Below are 21,582 nucleotides of genomic sequence, written 5' to 3'. Positions count from 1 at the left end.
GTATATCATGGGTAATGAGGCTGGCGGTCAAGTTTCATCAGAATTGCGTGTATAGTTTCGGAGAAAAAAGCAAATATATATTTTGGAGGGAAACCCCCCCCCCTTACACCCCTTAGACCACGATTTTTCTAATGCCATGAACAAACTTTTGTATGTCACGGGTAATGTAGGTTGTGGTGAAGTTTCATCGGAATTTTGTGTGTAGTTTCTGAAAAGAAAGCAAATACCTCTTTTTGGGGGCAACCCCCACTGTAGTCTCCCTTAGACCGGGATTTTTATAATACCATGAAGACACTGGTATGTACATGATGATGAATGTTGTGGTAAAGTTTCATCAAAATCGCATGTGTAGTTTCAGAGAAGAAGTTGAAAGTATTTGTGGACGGATGGATGGGTGGACGGGTGGGGGGGGTGGGGCTGGTGGATGGACGACGCGCTCCCATAAACCCCCCGAAACTAAGTTCCAGGTGAGCTAAAAATGAGTGGAGCGGGGAATGTCGAGTGGAAGAGTAAACGAGGGTTTGGTCAATCATGCCACCTTTTTGCATATGTAATAAATCAATGATCCCTCAGAACTGACTGAGTGAAAAGAATTCCTGATATAAACTGCATCGATCGGTTCTGGAGGGGTTTACTAGTCAGGGTTCAATGACCAGTCATTCAAATGTCCAATACAATCAAAAGCAAAACCAGAAAGAGGGAAAAGGTGAAGAGACCAGCGCAAATAATTTATAAACACAACTACACATGGCATACAAGACTGCTTATGGAAAAATACATTATTAGCCATTCTTTTGCGAGAACGAGAGAGAGAGACAGACAGACAGACAGACAGAGAGAGACAGAGACAGACAGACAGAGACAGACAGACAGACAGACAGAGAGACAGACAGACAGACAGAGACAGACAGACAGACAGAGAGAGACAGACAGACAGAGAGAGACAGACAGAGAGACAGACAGACAGACAGAGAGAGGGAGGGGGAGAGAGAGAACAGCATTAAAAATGGTTGGAAACATTCATTGTGCCATCTCTTCTGGATTATTTAACTGGTTAATCAGCAAGCTGTCGTGAAAGTAGAAATTACAGCTTAATTAAAAGATAACAGCCATTAAGGGCGAGCACACTTATACAAACAAAACCGTTTGGGTAATGATGCAGACATATCAGAACACCACCATAGTAGATGTCTTAAATACTTATCTCCTAAATAACGAAGAAAGGGCCTTATGTGACTCAGAGCACTTTTGCCCAAAAGGTCTAAGCTACTCAGCGAGTCCACGGTGCCATTGGTTCATAGTGCCCAGAATCAGAAAACTTTGAGCCAGCTGCAAAAAGAACGAAGTGCAGAAAGTTTGTTCTCCACCAAAAGGCGGTCTAAATTATGCAAGACAATTGCCTTTGTGTTATAAGCTGGAGAACGAACTGATTTTTCATGTTCCGATCCCAGCTGCTCCTATTAGGTTTTGTTTGACTACCGAGGTCCCTTGGAAAAGGTCACAAAAAGGCAGCTGCCCGGCCATTCCAAAACAAAACAATATCTTTCCAACCACAAAAACACCTGCAGCGTGGAACCACCACGGTTTTGTAAAGTGAAAATTCCACAAAATACAACATTTTCACACAAGGGACCAAGGAAAAATGGAAAAGTAAATAATAAATGGACATCATGAATGAGTGAAATTAAAAGCACGAGGTTTCGGTGCAAAGCGAGACAAACCTGAACGGAAACACTCGACGATCTGCAGGATTCCTGGCTTGGAGAGGGACAGCTGTTGTTGCAGCAGAGGAGGGTCTCCCGACTCGGCCTGACCACCTGAATGTTGCAATGGTGGAATGTGGGGAAGGAGTGTATATACCTCACGTCACATCAGACCCATGAGCAAGATCCACTCAACATCATCATCATAATGTAACAACGTATGAAACAGCAGTCTTTTGGGAACCCGCTCGTTAATCTGGTTCTTTGTTATTCCACTGATGATTTCACGACTTCCTGGATTAAGAAGGCATGGATTTGCCAGGATTATTGAGCATTTCCCTTTGCTCACTCCCTTTTATTTCCTCTGATCCAAACTATTAACTTTGTGTTGCCAGTACAGGCCAAGTAAATTATATGTATATATATATATATATATATATATATATATATATATATATATATATATATATATATATATATATATATATATATATATTTGTTAAAAGTGCTTCTTTAATTAATGACAGCAACTCACTGTTAAACACACAACCTGGTCAGCCCCTTGTGCCCGACTCAGTCTGATGCTATTTTAACCTTTGCATTTGTAGCAATACCCCCTTCTTCCCCAACATGGGAAGGTACATTCACACTATGGATTACTCATGTTGCACTCAAAAGGAATGCAAAAGTGACAATGCAAAGTGAAAAGCAATAACGCGTAAACATAATCGCAGGTATTAGCGGAAGGAGGGCCAATGAAAAAGCACATGCAGCGCCCGGATAGAGGTCGGCCGAGGTAGCCTCGGTTTGCTCAGAGAAGGACCTTTGAGCGAAAAGGTTTGCTGGTTACGCACCGAGCGTGCAGCAGCACATGGCACAGAAACTCGTCTGACAGCTCTGCTCACGGACACTCACACGCTTCTGAGTCTTTCCATGTGACGGAGCCGCCACCTGCTGGAAAACACGCGAGCAGCAGTCAACCGAACCGAGGACTAAGACGAAGCAAGAAACAGTCAACATATCATTGTTGGACACATTGTAATGAAACTTCGCTGTCACCGCATACACAAAGACACCACACATTCATCTTGCTTTATGTCTGACAATTTGAGAGACGTAGAAAACCAAATCGGAGCAAAGCGTCGACACGACATGTTCCTTTCACATCAGTAGAAAATAGAGAACCAAAGAATTATACGTTTTAACCACAACTTGACAAGGCCCATCATCAAAAGTCAATGTGCAAGTAATCTCAATCAGTTGTCTACAATAATTTATTTCTATTCAAAAATGTTGTCAAATGACTGAGCATGAGATGTCATAACTCCAATGTTTAGTGATTACAGGTGAAGACAAACTGCCTTCTCACTTATCAGATTACACCACGGCACTGTGTGCAAGGAGATCTAGATTGATAGTTAAATATGTATGCCAAAACCATAACACGTGCGCACCTCTCCACACCATTCAAAGCATTTCCACACCTCTCAAGTTCGTTTTTTTTCAGAATCGACCAACACACAACTACGCCGTTAGCAATAAACGAGCTCCTTACGCCCCGGGACATATAACATTACACCAGGTGAGGGACGGGGTTGAGAAGATGTTCACCATGTCTATGGAATAATTCCCCAGTCTGGGCGAAAGGTAGAGGGGAAACCTCAACCTTGCGTCGTGTGCTCTGCGAACGAGTCCAGGGGAATGCAACAGAGGCGTGGGGAAGGAGATGAAACACGTAATTCAGAACAAGAAGTGGGTGACGGAACATCCGAAAGCGGGCCGAGGTCCCCTTAGGGACATTGTGAAAAATGACAAGCATCAAGGAGGATTTTGTTTTCATCACATGCACGACAAAGACAGGAGACTGGACTTTTACGAGAATTGCAGACAATAGCAGACAATGCGTTAATCATGTGCATGAGATTTTCAATCCCAGAATCATAAATGCTCAGACAGTAACACAAACGGGCCAATCCAATTGAAAGTTAAATGAGAGTGAAGTCGATGGCGCGTCATCGCAAATCCCCACGTGTCCCACCTTAAGCAAAGGTGAAAGATGTTAAAAGGTTCCACCAGGAATAACCCAATATCAAATAATTTTTTTCCCGTTTTCACCGGTCACCCAAAGTCCCCACCCCGTGGTGCATGAACCAGGGGTCAAATCCAAAAAGTTGTTACATATTTCATGCGTTCCCAAATTTTGATTCCATATACAAAGTTTCATCAAAAAGCGTTTAAAAATGTGCCCGTAATTCCATTTTTTGGTCTCTGACCTTTTGACCCCACCCAGGGGGGCGGGGCCAAAAATGGCAACTGCTCTTGCACCTTCGTGCCACGTGGTGCGCACAACTACCAAGTTTTGTGAATTTCTCCCCAACCGTTTAGGAGATAATGGATAGACAGATGGATGGACGAACAGACAGACACACAGACAGACAGAGACAAAGATAAATGGAGCTGATTACAACATCCCCCCATTTTTTTTTTCAAAGCATGTGGGGATGACGTAGGCAATACAAGGCACAAGTGACAGCAACGTGGTGTTTAGAAAACTTTGAATCGTCCAAGTTAACAGTAAAACGTACCGGGGTGCCGACTAAGACACTTGCACAATGTCTTGAGAAATAGGTCAAAAGGAGACCGACAAAACCAATGGAGTACAGAAACCATCAATTACCCTGTTACTTCTGGAAGATAAACTCCGTGTAAATATAAAAACCCTGAATTGCAAGGACATTCAGCTCCTGGGTCAGTCCATCCATCTATTTATCAATCCATAAGAAGGCTTGCCTCCAGGATGGCACATCGCAGGAAATGTTGGGATTTTATGCACCCGCGCTTTTCCTCTCAAATGACTATGCCAGGCTTGTGGTACCCAGCTCAGAGACTCAGACTTGATTCAGGCTCCAGTTGTATTTTTATAACTATGCACTTGAGACTTTGGCAGCAGAAGACCCTGCAGGACTGGGGGCTCAAACCATTGGATTCAAGTCTTTAAACTCAGACTGAACGAATCAATTTAGTCATTTTCAAATTGCTGAAATTTTAATTTCACATTGAATAACATATTCCAAAAAAAAGTGGTGATTAGAGTAAATAAAGGCGAGCAGGATGGCGTAGGGGTACGCACACTCGCCTCGAAGCTGTCTCGCCTGGGTTTGCATCCTGGCCCAGCTATAAACTGTCATCTCGTTGTTTCATAGGCAGAGTGATTTATCAGTCCCTTGGAGCGACATTAAACGGGAGTTTATCCCACGGTTGGTGGACAGTAAAGATCCCACGGTATCCTTAACGAAGAGTAGGTGAGCTATCACATCATGAACAAATTCCGAATTCCTGCCCTAACCTATAGAGGGCACTGCATCAGTAGCACAGCCACAACCTCAACCAACGATGCTACCCCACAGCCTTGTCCTGCATACAAAACAATAAAAAGAACAATCAGAGATTGCAGACCCTCGCCAGGACTCGTTTTGTGTGGTGTGTTGTGTGTGGCGTTTGTGTACTGGTGTCCATAATTAATAATAAGAGACATCATTAGAACTGCAACTTTATAACTGCTGGCAGTGATGACCGGTTCAGCCATTTCATAGATTTTTGAAGGTTTAAAAAAAAATAAAAAAAATAAAAAAATAAAACAATGTGGCTGCCGAATCACGTAACCAATGACATCATCAAAAAAATTGTGCACCATTTTAACCCTAGATGACCCTCAAAAATTTTCATACTGATCGGATGGAGCGTTCTACATGCGCAATTATGACCTCATAACAAAGGCACCTATGACATCATAAAATATCACACTCATTCCCCATGAGGAGTACTTGCTTTGTGCCAAGATTCAGTTATTTCCTTGTTGCAGTTTCAGAGATACAGAGGTGCAAAGTTTTTCCATTTTTCCAACATGGCTGCGACAACAAGTGACCTATGACATCATAATTGTCACGAAAACATTCTACGAGTAGTCACCCCAATGGTGAAAATTTTTGTCTCAATCCGACAAGTGGTTGCGGAGAAAAACACGAAACTTCTGTGTGGACAAACAAACAAACAAACAAACAAACAAACGGACCCAAATGCAATACCCTCTCTTTTGGTGAAAGTCAAAAGAAGAAGAGTAAACAAGAGGGAGAAAATGATTGGGGTGAAAGAGAACCTGAGGCCGAACAATTCTGACAAGTTGATGAGACATTAAAAATTGAAACTCCAAAACTACCCCCACGTCCACTTTTACCACGGAACATCAAACGGTCGCAAACTACAAGGCAGTTCCAACGAGAAGAGTATGCAGCTAAGGGGAATTCTTGGGGATATGACTTCAGAACTTCAGCACAAACTTCAGGGTTGTTTAAACCGACATATATTATGTTTGAAAGTTATAGTGCAACCATTTTTTTTTTTTACTTACTTTCGCAAAAAAAAAAAATGCAAATGCCAGTTTGTAGATAAGATCCAAAAGGTATGTAATGGCTGAGTCAGCACAACTCTCATCGGTTTGTTCCCCACCACTAAATAATCGCTGCACTGAAATAACTTTACCACCGAAAGAGATACTGTTGACAACTAGAGAGTTCATAGAACACCTTACCGTCTTGAGAAAAAAAGGGCATGGGTGGCTTCTACGAGCGACAAACTTGATTGGTCGTGATGATGTAAAATGCCGTAATATTTTGTCCGACACGGAAGGGTTTTGAAAGTGCGAAATAAAGAGGTGATTTGTATTCTGCAGTGTTCAAGTACATAATTCCACTGAAATAAAATAAAGATTTTCAAGATTGTAGAAAAAATAATTTGGAAGTTTACCGCTGTTGATGCATTGTCTTTCACACCACCCTATCGAACACATTACATTAGTTCTTCGTGCCTTTTGTTTGTGTCCTTTCACACCACCCTATCGAACACATTACATTAGTTCTTCGTGCATTTTGTTTGTCCTTTATGGTGTTCTTAAAAACAGCAAGTTTCATGTTTGAAATGATTTTCAATTTTGTTTGACTGTCAGACAAGCAGACAGAGTAAATACATTATCTCACTCCTCTCGACGCATGTGCGATCAGGACGAATTCAGAGACAAATTACGTACTATACTGCATAACTACAGGTTCGTTATCCGATTCATGTTAAAAATCGAACATTCAATTGAAATTAGGTTGTTCCTCGATCATAAAATGACGTTTGTAAACAGGACAGAAAGACAGACAGACAGACAGAAATGAACCAATTGCTTAAAGCCACTTTTCACTTCGCATGCACAGGGTTAATTACCGAGAGCCCAAGGTGATGAAATAATGAGTAAGTAAGCACTCATTACCACCATAAACAGAGCGAAGAGAAACAACTGAAAAGTAAACAAATCTATTTAAAAGGTCATGGATCTCTGGTTAAGCGAGTGACCAAAACAAACAACAGCACAATAATGCTTCAGCAAACATGATTAGCAAATGTCTCCAAAAAGTAAAACCCACTGGACCTGGCATGTGAACTTGGATGGCAAAGAAAAAAAAAACTTCTCCAAAGCATATATTACACCAAATCACTACGACTGAGCAAGGGTCGTGGGTTAACTCCACCACAAAGACCGAGGACTGACCATTGTTGGGAGAGTCATTCACAGTCTATAAACTGGCACTTTTACAGACTTTCCAATCACACATCAAAGGCAGAGGTGCCGCTTGATTCATTACGGCACAGCAAAGTGGTAAACAAGCAATTTTGAAACACCTGTTTGAAAAGATCAGTTTACAAACTGATCAATATTAATGCAAAGAAAGTACAATGAAATTTACTGTCTAATCAATTGAGTGGACTAATTGAAAAACAATTCCAAATTTGTGTTCGTGTGTGTGTGTGTGTGTGTGTGTGTGTGTGTGTGTGTGTGTGTGTGTGTGTGTGTGTGTGTGTGTGTGTGTGTGTGTGTGTGTGTGTGTGTGTGTGTGTGTGTGCCAGTGAGCACCCAGGTGTCAGGTGTGCGACCCTCTCGGGTGTCAGTTGCGCGACCCTCCCGGGTTTTGGGCACACGGCACTCCAGGATGTTGGGTGAGCGGCCCTCCCGGGTGTTGGGGCGTGGCTCTCCCAGGTCTTGGGAGCGTGGGTCTCCCGGGTGTTGGAGGTGCGGCCCTCCTGGATGTTGGGTGAGCGGCCCTCCAGGGTGTTGGGGGCACGGACCTCCAGGGTGTTGGGAGTGTGGTCCTCCAGGGTGTTGGGGGCACAGCCCGCCCGGGAGTTGAGGGAATGGGCCCCCAGGTGTTTGGGGCGTGGCCCTCCTGGATGCTGGGTGAGCGGCTCTCCAGGGTGTTGTGTGTGCGGACCTCCAGAGTGTTGGGAGTGTGGTCCTCCAGGGTTTTGGGGCATGGCCCACCCGGGTGTTGAGGGCACGGGCCTCTCAGGTGTTGGGGGCGTGGCCCTCCTGGGTGTTGAGCGAGCGGCCCTCCTGGGTGTTGGGCATGCTGCCCTCCCAGGTGTTGGGGGCGCGGCCCTCCCAGGTGTTGGGCACATGACCCTGCCAGGTGTTCAATAAGTGAGCGTCCAGGTGTTCAATGTGCGATTGCACAGGTGTTCAATGTGAAATCGTGCAGGTGTTCAATGTGTGAGCGTCCAGGTGTTTGGTGTGTGTATTCAGACACACAGCACAACACACAAACACAAATGTCTCTGTATAGATGGTGTGCATGTGTGCGTGTGTGTGTGTAAGCATACACTTCCACAGGTGCATATGTGTGCTTGCATGTACATACATGCAGGTGGCAGCTTTTGTGCACATGTGCATTTGCTAACATGTTATGTGTACGTTTTGTTCTTTCTTACACATACAGAAGTGCGTGTGTGTGCATGCGTGTCCATGTGCCGGTCAGTGGTCAAGTGTCATAAATATTCCTGTACCTCATTGGCACCTCTTGGGCAATGTTGCAAACAGTTTGGTTCCTTGACCTCCATGACCTGTTGAAAGACACGGCATGCAATGTGTATTTCTGGACACAATGCGGCACCACGACTAATTGTTTAGAGACAGGTTGGTGAAAGTAGCAGGGAGTGAGTAGAGCGGAGGTAGGGGGGGAAGGTAAGTGGTGGGTGGTGTGGGGTGTGGGGTGACAAATCTCGCCCATGGTCTTCCCGTCCCATTAGCCCAAAGCAAGAGATGCGGCGTGACGTCCAGCCGGACGGATAAAGGAGACAGTGTTCGGCCTCCCAAGTCAACCTCCGCCACCGAAGCTCCTGACTCGGCGCGATGCAAACGATCAGGGACTTTGACTATTCTTGGCACAGCATCGCCCAAAGCTCAGCATTAACTCCAGCAAGAGCTCACAATACACGTCCCCAATGCATCTGAACTTTAAAACCAACTGGAGGAGGGTTGGCAGAGTCAAGTTGGTGCTTTAAATATTACCCAAAATGCACCAGGGCGCGTGCTCAACTCGAACCCCCTGAAAACACGCGACCGCAATATCGAGCACCTCGACGCGCGTATCACAAGGTCGTGACCCTCGGCACCTTGCGGGGACCTGCAACACACATGAAAAGGGCAGTACCGACCCCTGCGGGGTTCACCAGCAACTTTGAACTGGTTTTCCCGGATTCGAGCACAAACTTCCCCGTGCGGATCCGGTTACGTTCCGAGCTGCTCCTGACGTTTCCCTTGTGGTGACAATTTCGGTGGAGTTGCTCAAGCGGCCTCTCGGGGTTTTCCCGCCACAAGGGTCCAGGTCTAGTGTGTGGCCTGGGGGGTGTTAGGGTGTGAACAAACAGAACGTGCGGAGCGTCGTACGGGGAAACGGGACTCCGACCTCGGATGAGCGCCGCGACGCTTTTAGAGGAAGGAAAAAGGAGAAAAGCAAAGAATTCGAGAGAAAATGTACAAAACGTCATAAAATGGCGCAAGTCTGCAGCCCCATGGGCGGCTCGAGCCGGGAGTCCGGCGATCGTTGGGACCCTCCACCGATGGGCACACGAACTCACGACGACCCCGACCGAAACCCGCTCTCCCCGACGGGCCGACAGGTGCACCGGGAAGGCCGTCCCCCGACAGTTCCCATCGAAGCGCTTCACGTTGACGGAGCCCGAACGAGCGGTCGCTGCGACTCCCCAATCCGAAGGACGCGCACTCCGAGCACCGCGAACATCGGCGCCAAGTTCGGGCGCGAGCGTTACCTCGCGTCGGGGCGACGGGTCTCGCACGAGCGACGTCGGCGCGTCGCGGCGTGGCCGACAAGGCGCGGGCCGAGCGGCCTGGAAAATGCGCAACGGCCGCCGCGCACCTCACCGTCGGTCTCACCGTCGTTCTGTCGGACGTCGTTTCCCGTTTCCCTGGCTCGGCGCGCAGAACCTCTCGACGAAGCGTCGTGTCCGTTCGAGGCGACACCAGGGAAGGCGCTCGGAGTGTGGAAGGCTCGAGACGTCGAGTCGGCGCCGACTCCGCGCCGCGCACTCCGCGGTTACGCATTAGGCCGAGCCCGGCCGCGGCCGCCACGCGTCCTCCGCGACACCTACCGGCCCCCGGCGCTCGCTCTTGGCGCCACCCCGGGAGTTCAACTCTCAAGCGAACGCTTCCCCTCGGTGTCGAACAACTTTTGGCGACCGTTGGGCCGACGGACTGTTCGAAAATCGAGAAGGCGCGCGAGCGAGCGAGGACGCGGGGGTGCAGTACGTCGAGTTCACTCCCGACTCTTCTTCCTCCTCTTCGTCTTAGTCCGCCCGCCCGGTCGCTTCCCCCCTTCCTCCCGCCTCTTCCCCCTCCCCTCCGCCGCTCTCCGCCCGACTCGCCCTTGACCTCGAGCCGGCGGGCCGAGTTGGCGGCCATAAGATCGGGCCTGAGTGTGTCGGCCTTTGGCCGTGAGACGTGATGTGGGCAGGAAGTGTGCCGCCATGTTAGAGGAGGGAACGATGCTCGAGTTCACTCTTCGTCCGTTCAACTCACTTCTTTTGAAATATTTCTCTCCCCGAGTGTTTCCCCATGATCTTGGACGCTTTGCATCGCGACGTTCTCACGGTAATAGACCAGGAAGCTCACCCGGGGAACAAACACCCCCCCCCCGGAGTAATTGAGGCTGACCGGACGTTCCGCTCATCCGAAACAGGCCCACCATAGACCCCGGGGGAGCAACACCCCGGTCCCATGAGGGCCTATAATGGGGAGGCTGCGTTCGCATTTCCCCCCGAATTATTCCCAAGGAGCAGACCCGCCGCGCAGTTTTACGCGACAGCCGGTCGCTGCGACCTTTTGTTGCGTCATTAGACCATAATGGTGCCACCCGCAGGTGGGAGACGAGTCGAGGATTGGAGGATCGCAGGTGCACGCCGGTCGCACCCCCGGACGAACCCAGACACGAGAGCGTAACAAAGCAAAACCTTCGGCATTGCTCCGGCCATTATGCTACAGGTGTCCATCACACATGAACGGTCTGTTTGACGCTCACCCACAAAACCATTCGTCATCGATTTACGGACGTGCAATCATTCAAAAACTCGTTAAAAACGTCCCCGCGCGACAATATTTCCCTCAACTCGGTGCTCATTTTTAAAGTTTCTTTCACAAAACAACAAACCACCGGATCATTTCGATTGTCACCTGCCCCAGGAGAGCTGCTTCTTGAAGATGCGATTGTGACGGGGGCGCTTTGTGACGTCACGTTGCGCCGTGCCACCCACCCACGTCACATATTGGACATCGATCAGCGGCCTCTGTTGCAGTCAACGGTCTATTCGTACATTCCATTCCGCATGTTGAACAATTGTCATTTCACAAATGGGACACACACACACACACACACACACACACACACACACACACACACACACACACACACACACACACACACACACACACACACACACACACACGTCATGAAGTGAGCTCAACAGGAACTCCAAATGTTTTATTCTTCGTGGAAATAAACAGCAACATGACGAAAACGTTCGTCGTGTGAGTTACAACGTCCCCGTTGGTGAATTGCCACCTGAACCACATTCACCGAGGGGCCAGAGAGTCCGTCACAGTTAAATAACATACCCGTCTCACCGTCCCTCCTAATACAGCATAACAGAGCGAAACCCATGCACGAACAATGTATGTCAGTGTTACAGGTAGAAAATACTTCATAGGAAATGACGGGGGGTCCACAAACGGGGTCCATGACTGGAGACTTTTGGATGAAGGTTGATTGAGGTCAGTGTGAGGGTCACACCGGTGGACGAGGTGTGACCGTAAGTTGTAACGAGGTGTTCGTGCTGAGGAGGTTAGGCGTTCTCAGGATGTGCACATGCTTGTGATAACCCTCTGTGCCTGTGGGGAACACGTCGAAAAAGGTGTTCAAAAGTTGCATGAAACGTGAACATGAGCAAAACATTTTAACACTCAATGAACATCGTCCATTGTCTTTTCATTCCAGGAGACGATGTGTCTTTGTGACGTCTGTGTGGAGCTGGACGCGTGAAAGAGCAGCAGGATGTTTTATGGAGGGTGTGTGTGTGTGTGTGTGTGTGTGTGTGTGTGTGTGTGTGTGTGTGTGTGTGTGTGTGTGTGTGTGTGTGTGTGTGTGTGTGTGTGTGTGTGTGTGTGTGTTTATCTGGTAATTTTGCTGATGTACAAGTAAGATTACCAAATGATGTCGTGTTTCATACTCATTAAAAGCCATAGTACGGATGTTAGTTTATACTTTGACCCAGAGACAACTTATATCGGGGTACGCCAGGTGCACTTGATCATTGTAGCACACACACCGTGCAGTTGTCCTGTTAAGTATACACACACAAGAGTGCTGATGTATGTGCAACACTGGCACGAGCGTTCGTCATAACTCACGATTCTGAGCGAAACACAGACAGAGTTATCTTGTCCTCTTTCGCTCCCTCCGGCGTGCTGTTGAAACCCTGTGCACCCATCGTCACCATGGCTGTGTAGGACAAGGGGAGAGAGAGAGAGAGAGAGAGAGAGAGAGAGAGAGAGAGAGAGAGAGAGAGAGAGAGAGAGAGAGAGAGAGAGAGAGAGAGAGAGAGAGAGAGAAAGAGAGAGAGAGAGAGAGAGAAAGAGAAAGAGAAAGAGAAAGAGAAAGAGAAAGAGAAAGAGAAAGAGAAAGAGAAAGAGAAAGAGAAAGAGAAAGAGAAAGAGAAAGAGAAAGAGAAAGAGAAAGAGAAAGAGAAAGAGAAAGAGAAAGAGAAAGAGAAACAGAGAGAGACAGAGAGAGAGAGAGAGAGAGAGAGAGAGAGAGAGAGAGAGAGAGAGAGAGAGAGAGAGAGAGAGAGAGAGAGAGAGAGAGAGAGAGAGAGAGAGAGAGAGAGAGAGAGAGAGCTCACGCAACTTGCCACCTGCAGGCACTCTGGTTCACAGCTGTCTCCAAGTATACTTCTCCTGAGCAATTGCGCTTTAGCCAGCAATGTTCACAAACGAGATGGTACTTTTTTTTCTTCCAAAATAGAGAGACTTTCAAACTTGGAATTGCTAATTTGTCTGGCAGAAGCTCTTCAAACTGAGCCTTCAATACGGTCAATTTAGCAACTCAACTTTGTGACAAGAATTCTCGAGTGATTTGAATAACTGCTCATGTTTCAGTGTTTGGTCTCACCTTGTGTGTACTGGTTCAAAGTAATATAACCCCTTTCACAGGGGTCAAGAACGCCAAAAATCGCTTCGATGTTTGACGAATCAAAAAGGCAAGGAAGTTCCTTCATGGTAGATTGTGCACCCTGAAGCTTTTTCAATTCCTCGATAAGAAATGTTCTCGGATGCTCTGTAAACAAAACAAACAAACTTCATTTGAACACTCACTTGTGCAGCGCTCTGTCATCATGGCCCACTATGGATTTTGTGCACCAACATACACAAACAAAGGACAAAAAAATGGACAAATGCACCTAAATGGACAGAAATGCTGTAAAATGCTCCAAATCAGACAAAATAGGCTCCGACACAAAGTACGTGACTCTTTTGGAACAGTTTTTTGACACTGTCCCTCCCCCTGTGATGCTTTACCTGATTCCTACTCTCCACTCAAAAAAAACAAAACAGAAATACATGACACTATGAATGAGAGCAATGTCACCTTTTTCATTTCGATCAGCTTCAATTCTGCAACTTTTTTTGTTTTTTTTTTGTAAATTGGTCGCATCCGACAGCTCATTCAAATGAGATAGAGTTGCCCTTCAGCTCCCTCCAAATTTTACAAACATCTAGTTGAACTTCCTGATTTCTTCTTTTTGGAAATGCCCCTCGTAGCTTTAAATTAATTATTTGATCAGCACCCCTGTCATTTTTGAATGAACTCAACCACAAGCAAGGTCGTTCTAAATTGACATATCCTGGCATGGTGAAGGGAAATCCAAGATGGCTTTGCCCATGAAGGTGAAGATGGTGTCATGTGACCGTAGTTCTGATACCCTGCCCAACCACCCCTCCTCCACCATGCTTCCTTCTACCCACTGGTGACACTCTGTGATGCTCCAGGAAACCGCCCCCCCCAAAAAAAAACGCCACGTGCTTTATGTACAGCCCCTAAAAGAACCAAAATGGTAGAAATACTACAAATGAATTTAAAAAAAATAAAAAACGGTCCAGCAGTTCCGAAAACGCTCAAAAATGAACCAAAATGGACAAAAATGCTGCAAAATGAACCAAAATGAACTACAAGCTCTGAACATACTCCAAGATAAGCCAAAAATGGACAAAAATGCACCACAGTGGGTTAAAAACCTCCAAAAATGTTGGAAATGAACCAAAATGGACAAGAATCCTGCAAAAAATAACTAAAAGAGGAAAAAGCTCCACAAACACTGCATCATTGACAAAAATGCTGCAAAATGGACAAATCTTGTAAAATAAGTAAAATAAACCAAAAGCTCCATAAATGTTCCAGAATGGATATAAATGCTGCAAAATGGACCAAAAATTCTCCTGAAATGCTTCAAAATAGACAATAATGGACAAAAATACCCCACAATGGATGAACGTGGGCAAAATGGACCAACATGGTCCAAAATGAACCAAGAAGCTCCACAAATGCTCCAAAATGGACAAATACATGAAATGCATCAAAATTGAGACTGCAAATTATAAAGTAATTAAATAGATGAGGATTTGTTTGAAGAATTTTGTGGTAGTACAGCCTTTTCCTCAGTAAATGAGTTATTATTCGCTGCAAACGTTTTTTTTTATTATCCTCCATTGGACTTAAACTGGAACGGAGGCTTTTGGACTGTCTCGATTTTCGTGTCCTTGTGTGCGTTCATGCGTCTGCAATCATATCTCGGACATGTATGGACCGATTTTATTCGTACTTGGCACAAAGACAACATGTGATGGTGTACATATGCACGTCATTTTTTTTTTCCAACAGCAGATCCAAGATGGCCGGCCGACTGGCGGCCATTTTAGTTGTAAAAAAAAAAACCCCGGTGTTGAACACGTCCTCAACCATTTCTCAGGCATGCATTTTCCGATCTTGTTCAAACTTGATACACAGATAATGAATGATAGTTTACGCATGCATGTCCTCTGTTTTTTCAACATCAGATCCAAGATGGCCGGCCGACTGGCAGGCATTTTAGTTATTAAAACCTGATGTTGAACATGTCCTCAACCATTTGTCAGGCATGCATTTTCCGATCTTGTTCAAACTTGATACACAGATAATGAATGATAGTTTACGCATGCATGTCCTCTGTTTTTTCAACATCAGATCCAAGATGGCCGACTGGCAGGCATTTTAGTTATTAAAACCTGATGTTGAACATGTCCTCAACCATTTCTCGGGCGTGCATTTACTGATGTTGTTCAAACTTGGCACACTGATAATGAATGATGGCTTACATAAGCACGTCATTTTTTTGAGATATCAGATCCAAGATGGCCAACTGGTGGCCATTTTGTTACTTAAATATGTCCCTCATCATTTCTCAGACATGCATGGTCCGATTTTATTCAAAATTGGCACAAGCCCAGTACATGATGGCATACACGTGCATCTCACTTTATTTTGCGATTTGATCAAAGATGGCCAACTAGGAGACTGGCGGACATTTTAGTTGTACATAAATACGGGCTAGCCCTTTATCTCCATACAGCAAAATTACTAAAACAACGGGGACTGTGACATTTTACATCCTTTTTACTTGCTCACCGAGGAAGAAAGCCTGGTGTTGGCTTAGTGGTTAGTGTGGTGGCTTGGGATCCAAGGGTCCTGAGTTCAAGCCCTGTCGGCTGCTGACTTAACACCAGTGGGTTGACTCAGCCTGTCATCCTTCTGAGGTCAGTGAAATTAGCACCAGTGTACTGGTAATAGGGGCACTGCATCAGCGGCATAGCCGCACTCCTAACCAATGATGCAATCAGCAGCCAAAATGCTGTACACGATCGGTACCAAGGAAGAGGGTTTTAAAAATAATTAACATTGTTGTTCGGCAACATTAACACTCAAGGCTGAGAAGATGGCTCAGAGATATTCACACTCGCTTTTATGTTATCCAGCCTGCGTTCAAATCCTGATCCAGCTATAAACTTTCATCCTGGTATTTCACAGGCAAGGTGATTCATCAATGTGTGTGCCATTCCGAGGATGGATGTTGAACTGGGTGTCCTGCCGGCCAACATTAGTTGGTTTACGTCAAAAATTCCATGGTGTCCTTCGTGAAGAGGAGGCGAGCTATCACCGGCACCTTGACCAAATTCAAAATTCCTGCCCTAACCAATAGGGGGGGGTGCATTACAAAAATTGGCACAGCTCCACCTCCAAGCCAACGATGCAGCCCAGCAGCCTTGTGCTCCATACAAAAGAGGAAGATCAACATTCAGTCTCATTAGTCCATAACTGATATGTGAAATAAAAACATCCAAGCTATTCATGTTAAAGAGAAAGCAGTCCAGCCTTCTAAGTGATCTTGAAAAAAGTGCCAAGTTATGGATGACATTTAGTATTAAATCACATTTAAACCTTCAATACTACATACAATAAAATAAAATGACCGTTTTTACAGCCATTTTTCCCTGCTGTGCAGGGGTTGGGCTTTTTCTTGAGGCAATGTTTTATGGCCGGATGCCTTTCCTGACGCCAACCCTGGTCGCCTCTTACGACACACAGGGATATGGTACACCTATTCTAACTGGGGCATACACCGGGACCAGTACACTGGCACTCATTTCGCTGACCTCGGAAGGATGACAGGCTGAGTCAACCCCCTGGTGTTAATTCAGCAGCCAACGGGGCTTGAATTCAGGACACTGGGATCCCAAGCCGCTGCCCTAACCACTGCGCCAACACCAGGCTACTATACTACATACAACATCCCATATTATATGTTAGATATAATATTACATATAATGTCACATATAACATTAAGATATCACATTACATTTAAACCTTCAATACTACATACAACATCAAATATTATATATTCGATGTAATATTACACAAAATATCACATATAACATTCAATATTACATTACATTTAAACATTTAAGATTGCATATAACATTCAATATTATGTATAACGTTTTAATATTACACATAATATCACATATAACATTAAGATATCACATCACATTTAAACCTTTAATATTACATATAACATTCAATTTTATAATTTTTCATATTACATGCAACAATATCGCATGTACCATTAGGTATCACATGTAACATCACATTTAAGCATTTAATATGACATATATTCAATGTTACATATGGTTTTTAATATCAAATATAACATTTAAACATTTCATCTACGAGGGCCAGTCAAGAAGTAACCTTAAAATATTTTTCACAAATTGTTTATTGCATGTACGCATGTATTGCATGTACGCATGTATTGCATGTGTGCAAACAATTGTGTTACTTTTCAACATAATCTTCATTGCGTTCAATGCATTTTATCCAGCACTTTACGAAGGCCTGGATTCCTCCAGAAAAAAAAATTTTGACTGCTTGTGTTGGCATTCGTGCACCACCTCTTGGACGTCTTCATCATATCAGAAAGTGGTTCCACCAAGCACCTCCTTAAGTGGCCCAAAGATGTGGTAATTCGAAGGGGTGAGGTCCGGCGAGTAGGGTGGACGAGCAGGACACTCAAAATGCATTTCCTCGATTATTGTAGCTGTAGCACAGGAAGTATGGGGCTGAGCATTGTCATGCTGCAGCAAAACACCAGTAGTGAGTAGTCCACGATGTTTTGATCTGATTTCTGGTTTCAGATGATTTTGAAGGAGGTCACAGTATAATGCACTGGTGACTGTGGTCCTTCTAGGCAGGTAATGATCTACAAGTGGGCCTCGGCTATCCCAGACGAGCATCAGCATCACTTTTATAGTGGACGGCTGTGTGCAGAATTTTTTGGGCTTCGGTGAAGTTGAATGAGCCACTCTCTGCTTGCCTTCTTCATTTCTGGCTGAAATTGTGGACCCAACTTTCATCCCCAGTCACTACGTGCTGTAAGAATGTGTCGCCTTCTGTTTCGTAACATCACAGAAGTTATTCACATGCGTCCACTCTCCGTTCTTTCAGTTTGGGTGTCAGTTGTCTAGGCACCCACCTTGCAGACACTTTGCAGAAGCCCAGCACGTTGTGAATGATATGGTGTGCTGAGCTATGGCTAATGCTCAATTCAGAGACCACTTCATCCAGCGTAATGCGACAGTTTTCCTTTAGCACGCACTCAACTCCTGCAACCATTTCTGCTGTGTCGGCTGTGTTAGGCCGATCTGAGCGAGCAGCGTCTGCCACACTGGACACTCCACTTTTAAACTTCCTGTCCCAGTCGTACACCTGCTGCAGTGATAAACATGCGTCACCATATTGTATCTTCATTCTTTGGTGGATTTCACTGGGATTCACACCCTCACTTCCCAAGAAACGGATGATAGAACGTTGCTCCTCCCTGGTGATGCTTCGAAGGGAGCCACCATCTTGGAACTGCTCTACTGATGTCATGCGCTCAATGTTGCCAGATCTAAAACAGGCAAAACATGACTCTTACGCATAGATGAAACATATGTCGTTTTCAACTCCACACATTACATTCTCGAATTTATATCGCCATTTTAAGGTTACTTATTGACTGGCCCTCGTGTATGCATACAATTGTATTGACTGTCTGGTTGTCCATTGATAAAATCGGCCCCACCTGTAGTAACCCAATCATATTGCATACCATTGGAATATTTTTGGCAAATAGAGATGCAAGAAAAGATTTTCAAAGCTACAGGCTAGGGGGTTCAGGGTGGGGGGAGGACCCCAATTCTCTCTTTGTAAATGTGAATCGTATAGCGCCACTCGGTGGTCGGCAGTATTACAAATCATCTTCTTATCTACATTGCCAAGCTCACAATTCTGGCAGCCAACAAGCAGATTCGAAATGTTGTCTATCCAGAGGCAGTGCAGTCATCATTATTGTGTCATATTGCCTTATTGTATCATATTATTGCCTGTTTTGCTTGTTATTTTGCATTAAATATTGTATATATTGGATTAATTGTTGCATTATTATAGTATTGCTTGCTAAATTATATGTGATGAATTTATTGGAATTATACATCGTACCTGGTTCTCCTTTTTCTCGACTGTAAATTCCTTTGCACTGCTAGTCCTTTAAAATCAACATGAACATCTACATTTAAAGTAGATTTAATATACATCTTCATGAGTAACACAAAATTTTAAAATAGCTATATATTTTGCCCTCTTTATAGATAAATCCAACCTTCACCACACAATGTTGCACCATCATTTTGCAGTGGATGGTAACAGAAACTCAGGGGTTTGGCTCTGAGTGAAACCAAGAGTGCAACACAATTAACCTTTTTTTACTCCATGAAATAATTGAAATTGACAGTTTAACTTAAACTTTTCCCGTCACGAGGGACGGGTACTTTTACTTACTTTTCTTGTCACTGGCGACTTTTGCGAGTATTGCATATAACATTGAATATTAAGTATAAAATTTAAACATTTCATTTTACATATAATATTTAAAGTTCCAGATAACATTTTAACATTTTTACCCTTCAATGTTACAAATAACATTTAATATAACATGTAAACCATAAATATTACATGTAACATTTAAACTTTGAATATCAAATATCACATTTAAACGTGTAATACAACATAAAACAAATAATATGAAAATGTAAAAAGTCAGGATGAACTTGGATCCCATTTTGTGTGGGATTGAAAAGGTTAGTAAGTTACATGTTTGTATTCAACAAGTAATAAATATGATAAATCCCCTGGAAAGGGCATGGTAGCAGAATCTATCACAACATAACCTTAAACTGAAATTATGAGAAATAATTCGATGCATTGGGGATAGAGTGATACATGGACATTGGCAGGAATGGTAGGTAGTTTGGGGGTATGGATTAGTAATTACCCATGTGCAAAGCGAAAAGTAGGGTGAAGCAATTGGTTCACTTTGTCTGTCTGTCTGTTTACAGATATTAATCTATGATCGAGGTCTCGAGGAACAACTTATTTTAATTGAATGTTAAATTTTTGAACACTGTAGAACACAAATCGAAACATGAACCTGCGACTTAGCAGGACGTTGGATCTGAATTTGCAAATTGTGCAGAATCTTGTCCTGAGTACACATGTGCATGGAGGAGTAAAGTAATTGGTTTAGTCTGTCTGCCTGTCTGTCTGGTAATCAAACAAAAGTTTAAATCATTCCAAACATGAAACTTACTGTTCTTAGGGTCGTCATAAAGGGCACAAAGAACTTATTTAAGTTGTTAAATGAAGTGGTGTTAAAGACGGTGCAAAAACGATGATAAACTTCCAAAAAAATTCTACAGCCTTTAAAACCTTTATTTTATTTCAACTGAATTATACACTTGAACACTGTAGAACACAAATTTGCCTTCTTGCCACTTCCAAGAACCACCAGTTTAGAAGTACTTGAACAAAATATTACACCTTTTATGCCATCTCGACCAATCAAATGTGTTGCTCATGCTCACAGCATTGGGGAATATCGAGATTCAGACAAAATGGTAGATCATAGGAAATATAGATCGTGCTTGGAAACACAAAGCACGAGTTTAAAAGACCCTCCCCATATCATTTTTCTCAAGACTGCATGGGGTAAGCTCTTCGATGAAATCTCAAGTGATATATTGTGATGTCTGTGCAAGTAAGGGTCTCATCAAAAGGTGAATATGCTGTCAGTGTTTCTTCATTCCTCTCCTTACAACCTCCTTTGACTCCCTCCACCCCCATATCATTATACTTACATACATATATATATATATATATATATATATATATATATATATATATATATATATATATATATATATATATATATATATATATATACATATATGTAATTTCATCTGGTTCTGTAAAGTATTGTCTGACTTCTGGTGATATTCATGATCAGATTTCTCCAAACATCCCTTTCCTGCAGTGCTTCCTGAAGCTCTGGCAGAGACAGCTTGGTTGCAGCCTTATCAAGCTGTTAATGCAGTGCATCCAAAGTCTGTCTCTTCCTCTTCTCCCCTCAACCATACCCATTGATTTCTCCAGAGTTTCGTTTTCTGCACGAATGATATGTCCAAAGTATAACAGTTTCTGTTTTACCCATCAGTGTTTCTAATGTAAGTAGATGTTGGTGTCATTTATTCAAGCACCGACTTGTTTGTTCATCTTGCAGTCCATGGAATTTTTAACATTCATCTCTAACATCACATTTAAAAACTGTCAATCTTCTTCCTTTCTTTCTTCTTCACTGTACATAACTCACATCCATACATTGCAACTTCAAATACCAGAGCATTCACCAGCCTCTTGATTTATATCGTTACAGGTTCGGGTCTGGTGAGGGCCGCAAGGGGAGTTTTCAGACCCACATCCCAGCCGACGACCCTGAAGTTGACGAAATGCAGATAACTCCGCAGCATGAG

The 21,582-nt window shown here is 44.1% G+C and overlaps 1 protein-coding gene across 18 annotated transcripts in view; it reads right to left on the bottom strand.

The window, feature by feature from the left end:
• LOC147014747 (zinc finger protein 800-like) overlaps positions 1–21,582 on the bottom strand; it is a 204,071-nt gene that overhangs the window by 128,252 nt on the left and 54,237 nt on the right. For 4 of the 18 annotated variants that reach the window (XM_085852963.1, XM_085852965.1, XM_085852964.1 and 1 more), the window contains exons 2-7: positions 13,259–13,423; positions 12,499–12,589; positions 11,266–11,979; positions 8,583–8,639; positions 2,558–2,657; positions 1,722–1,817 (exon numbers count right to left, since the gene is read on the bottom strand). In XM_085852963.1, coding sequence (XP_085709089.1) covers positions 1,722–1,817; positions 2,558–2,657; positions 8,583–8,636 — 250 coding nt within the window. In that variant the 5' untranslated portion in view covers positions 8,637–8,639; positions 11,266–11,979; positions 12,499–12,589; positions 13,259–13,423. Of the gene's footprint in view, positions 1–1,721; positions 1,818–2,557; positions 2,658–8,582; positions 8,640–9,087; positions 9,935–9,960; positions 10,395–11,265; positions 11,980–12,498; positions 12,590–13,258; positions 13,424–17,628; positions 17,749–21,582 lie in introns of those variants that run through there. The other 14 variants (XM_085852955.1, XM_085852962.1, XM_085852967.1 and 11 more) reach the window with 13 other exon arrangements.

This window comes from Eptatretus burgeri, chromosome 13 (assembly GCF_056783735.1).
Source record: "Eptatretus burgeri isolate ZD-2024b chromosome 13, Ebu_testis_v1, whole genome shotgun sequence".
Taxonomy (NCBI): domain Eukaryota; kingdom Metazoa; phylum Chordata; class Myxini; order Myxiniformes; family Myxinidae; genus Eptatretus; species Eptatretus burgeri.
This window is presented reverse-complemented; position numbering and strand designations above follow the sequence as displayed.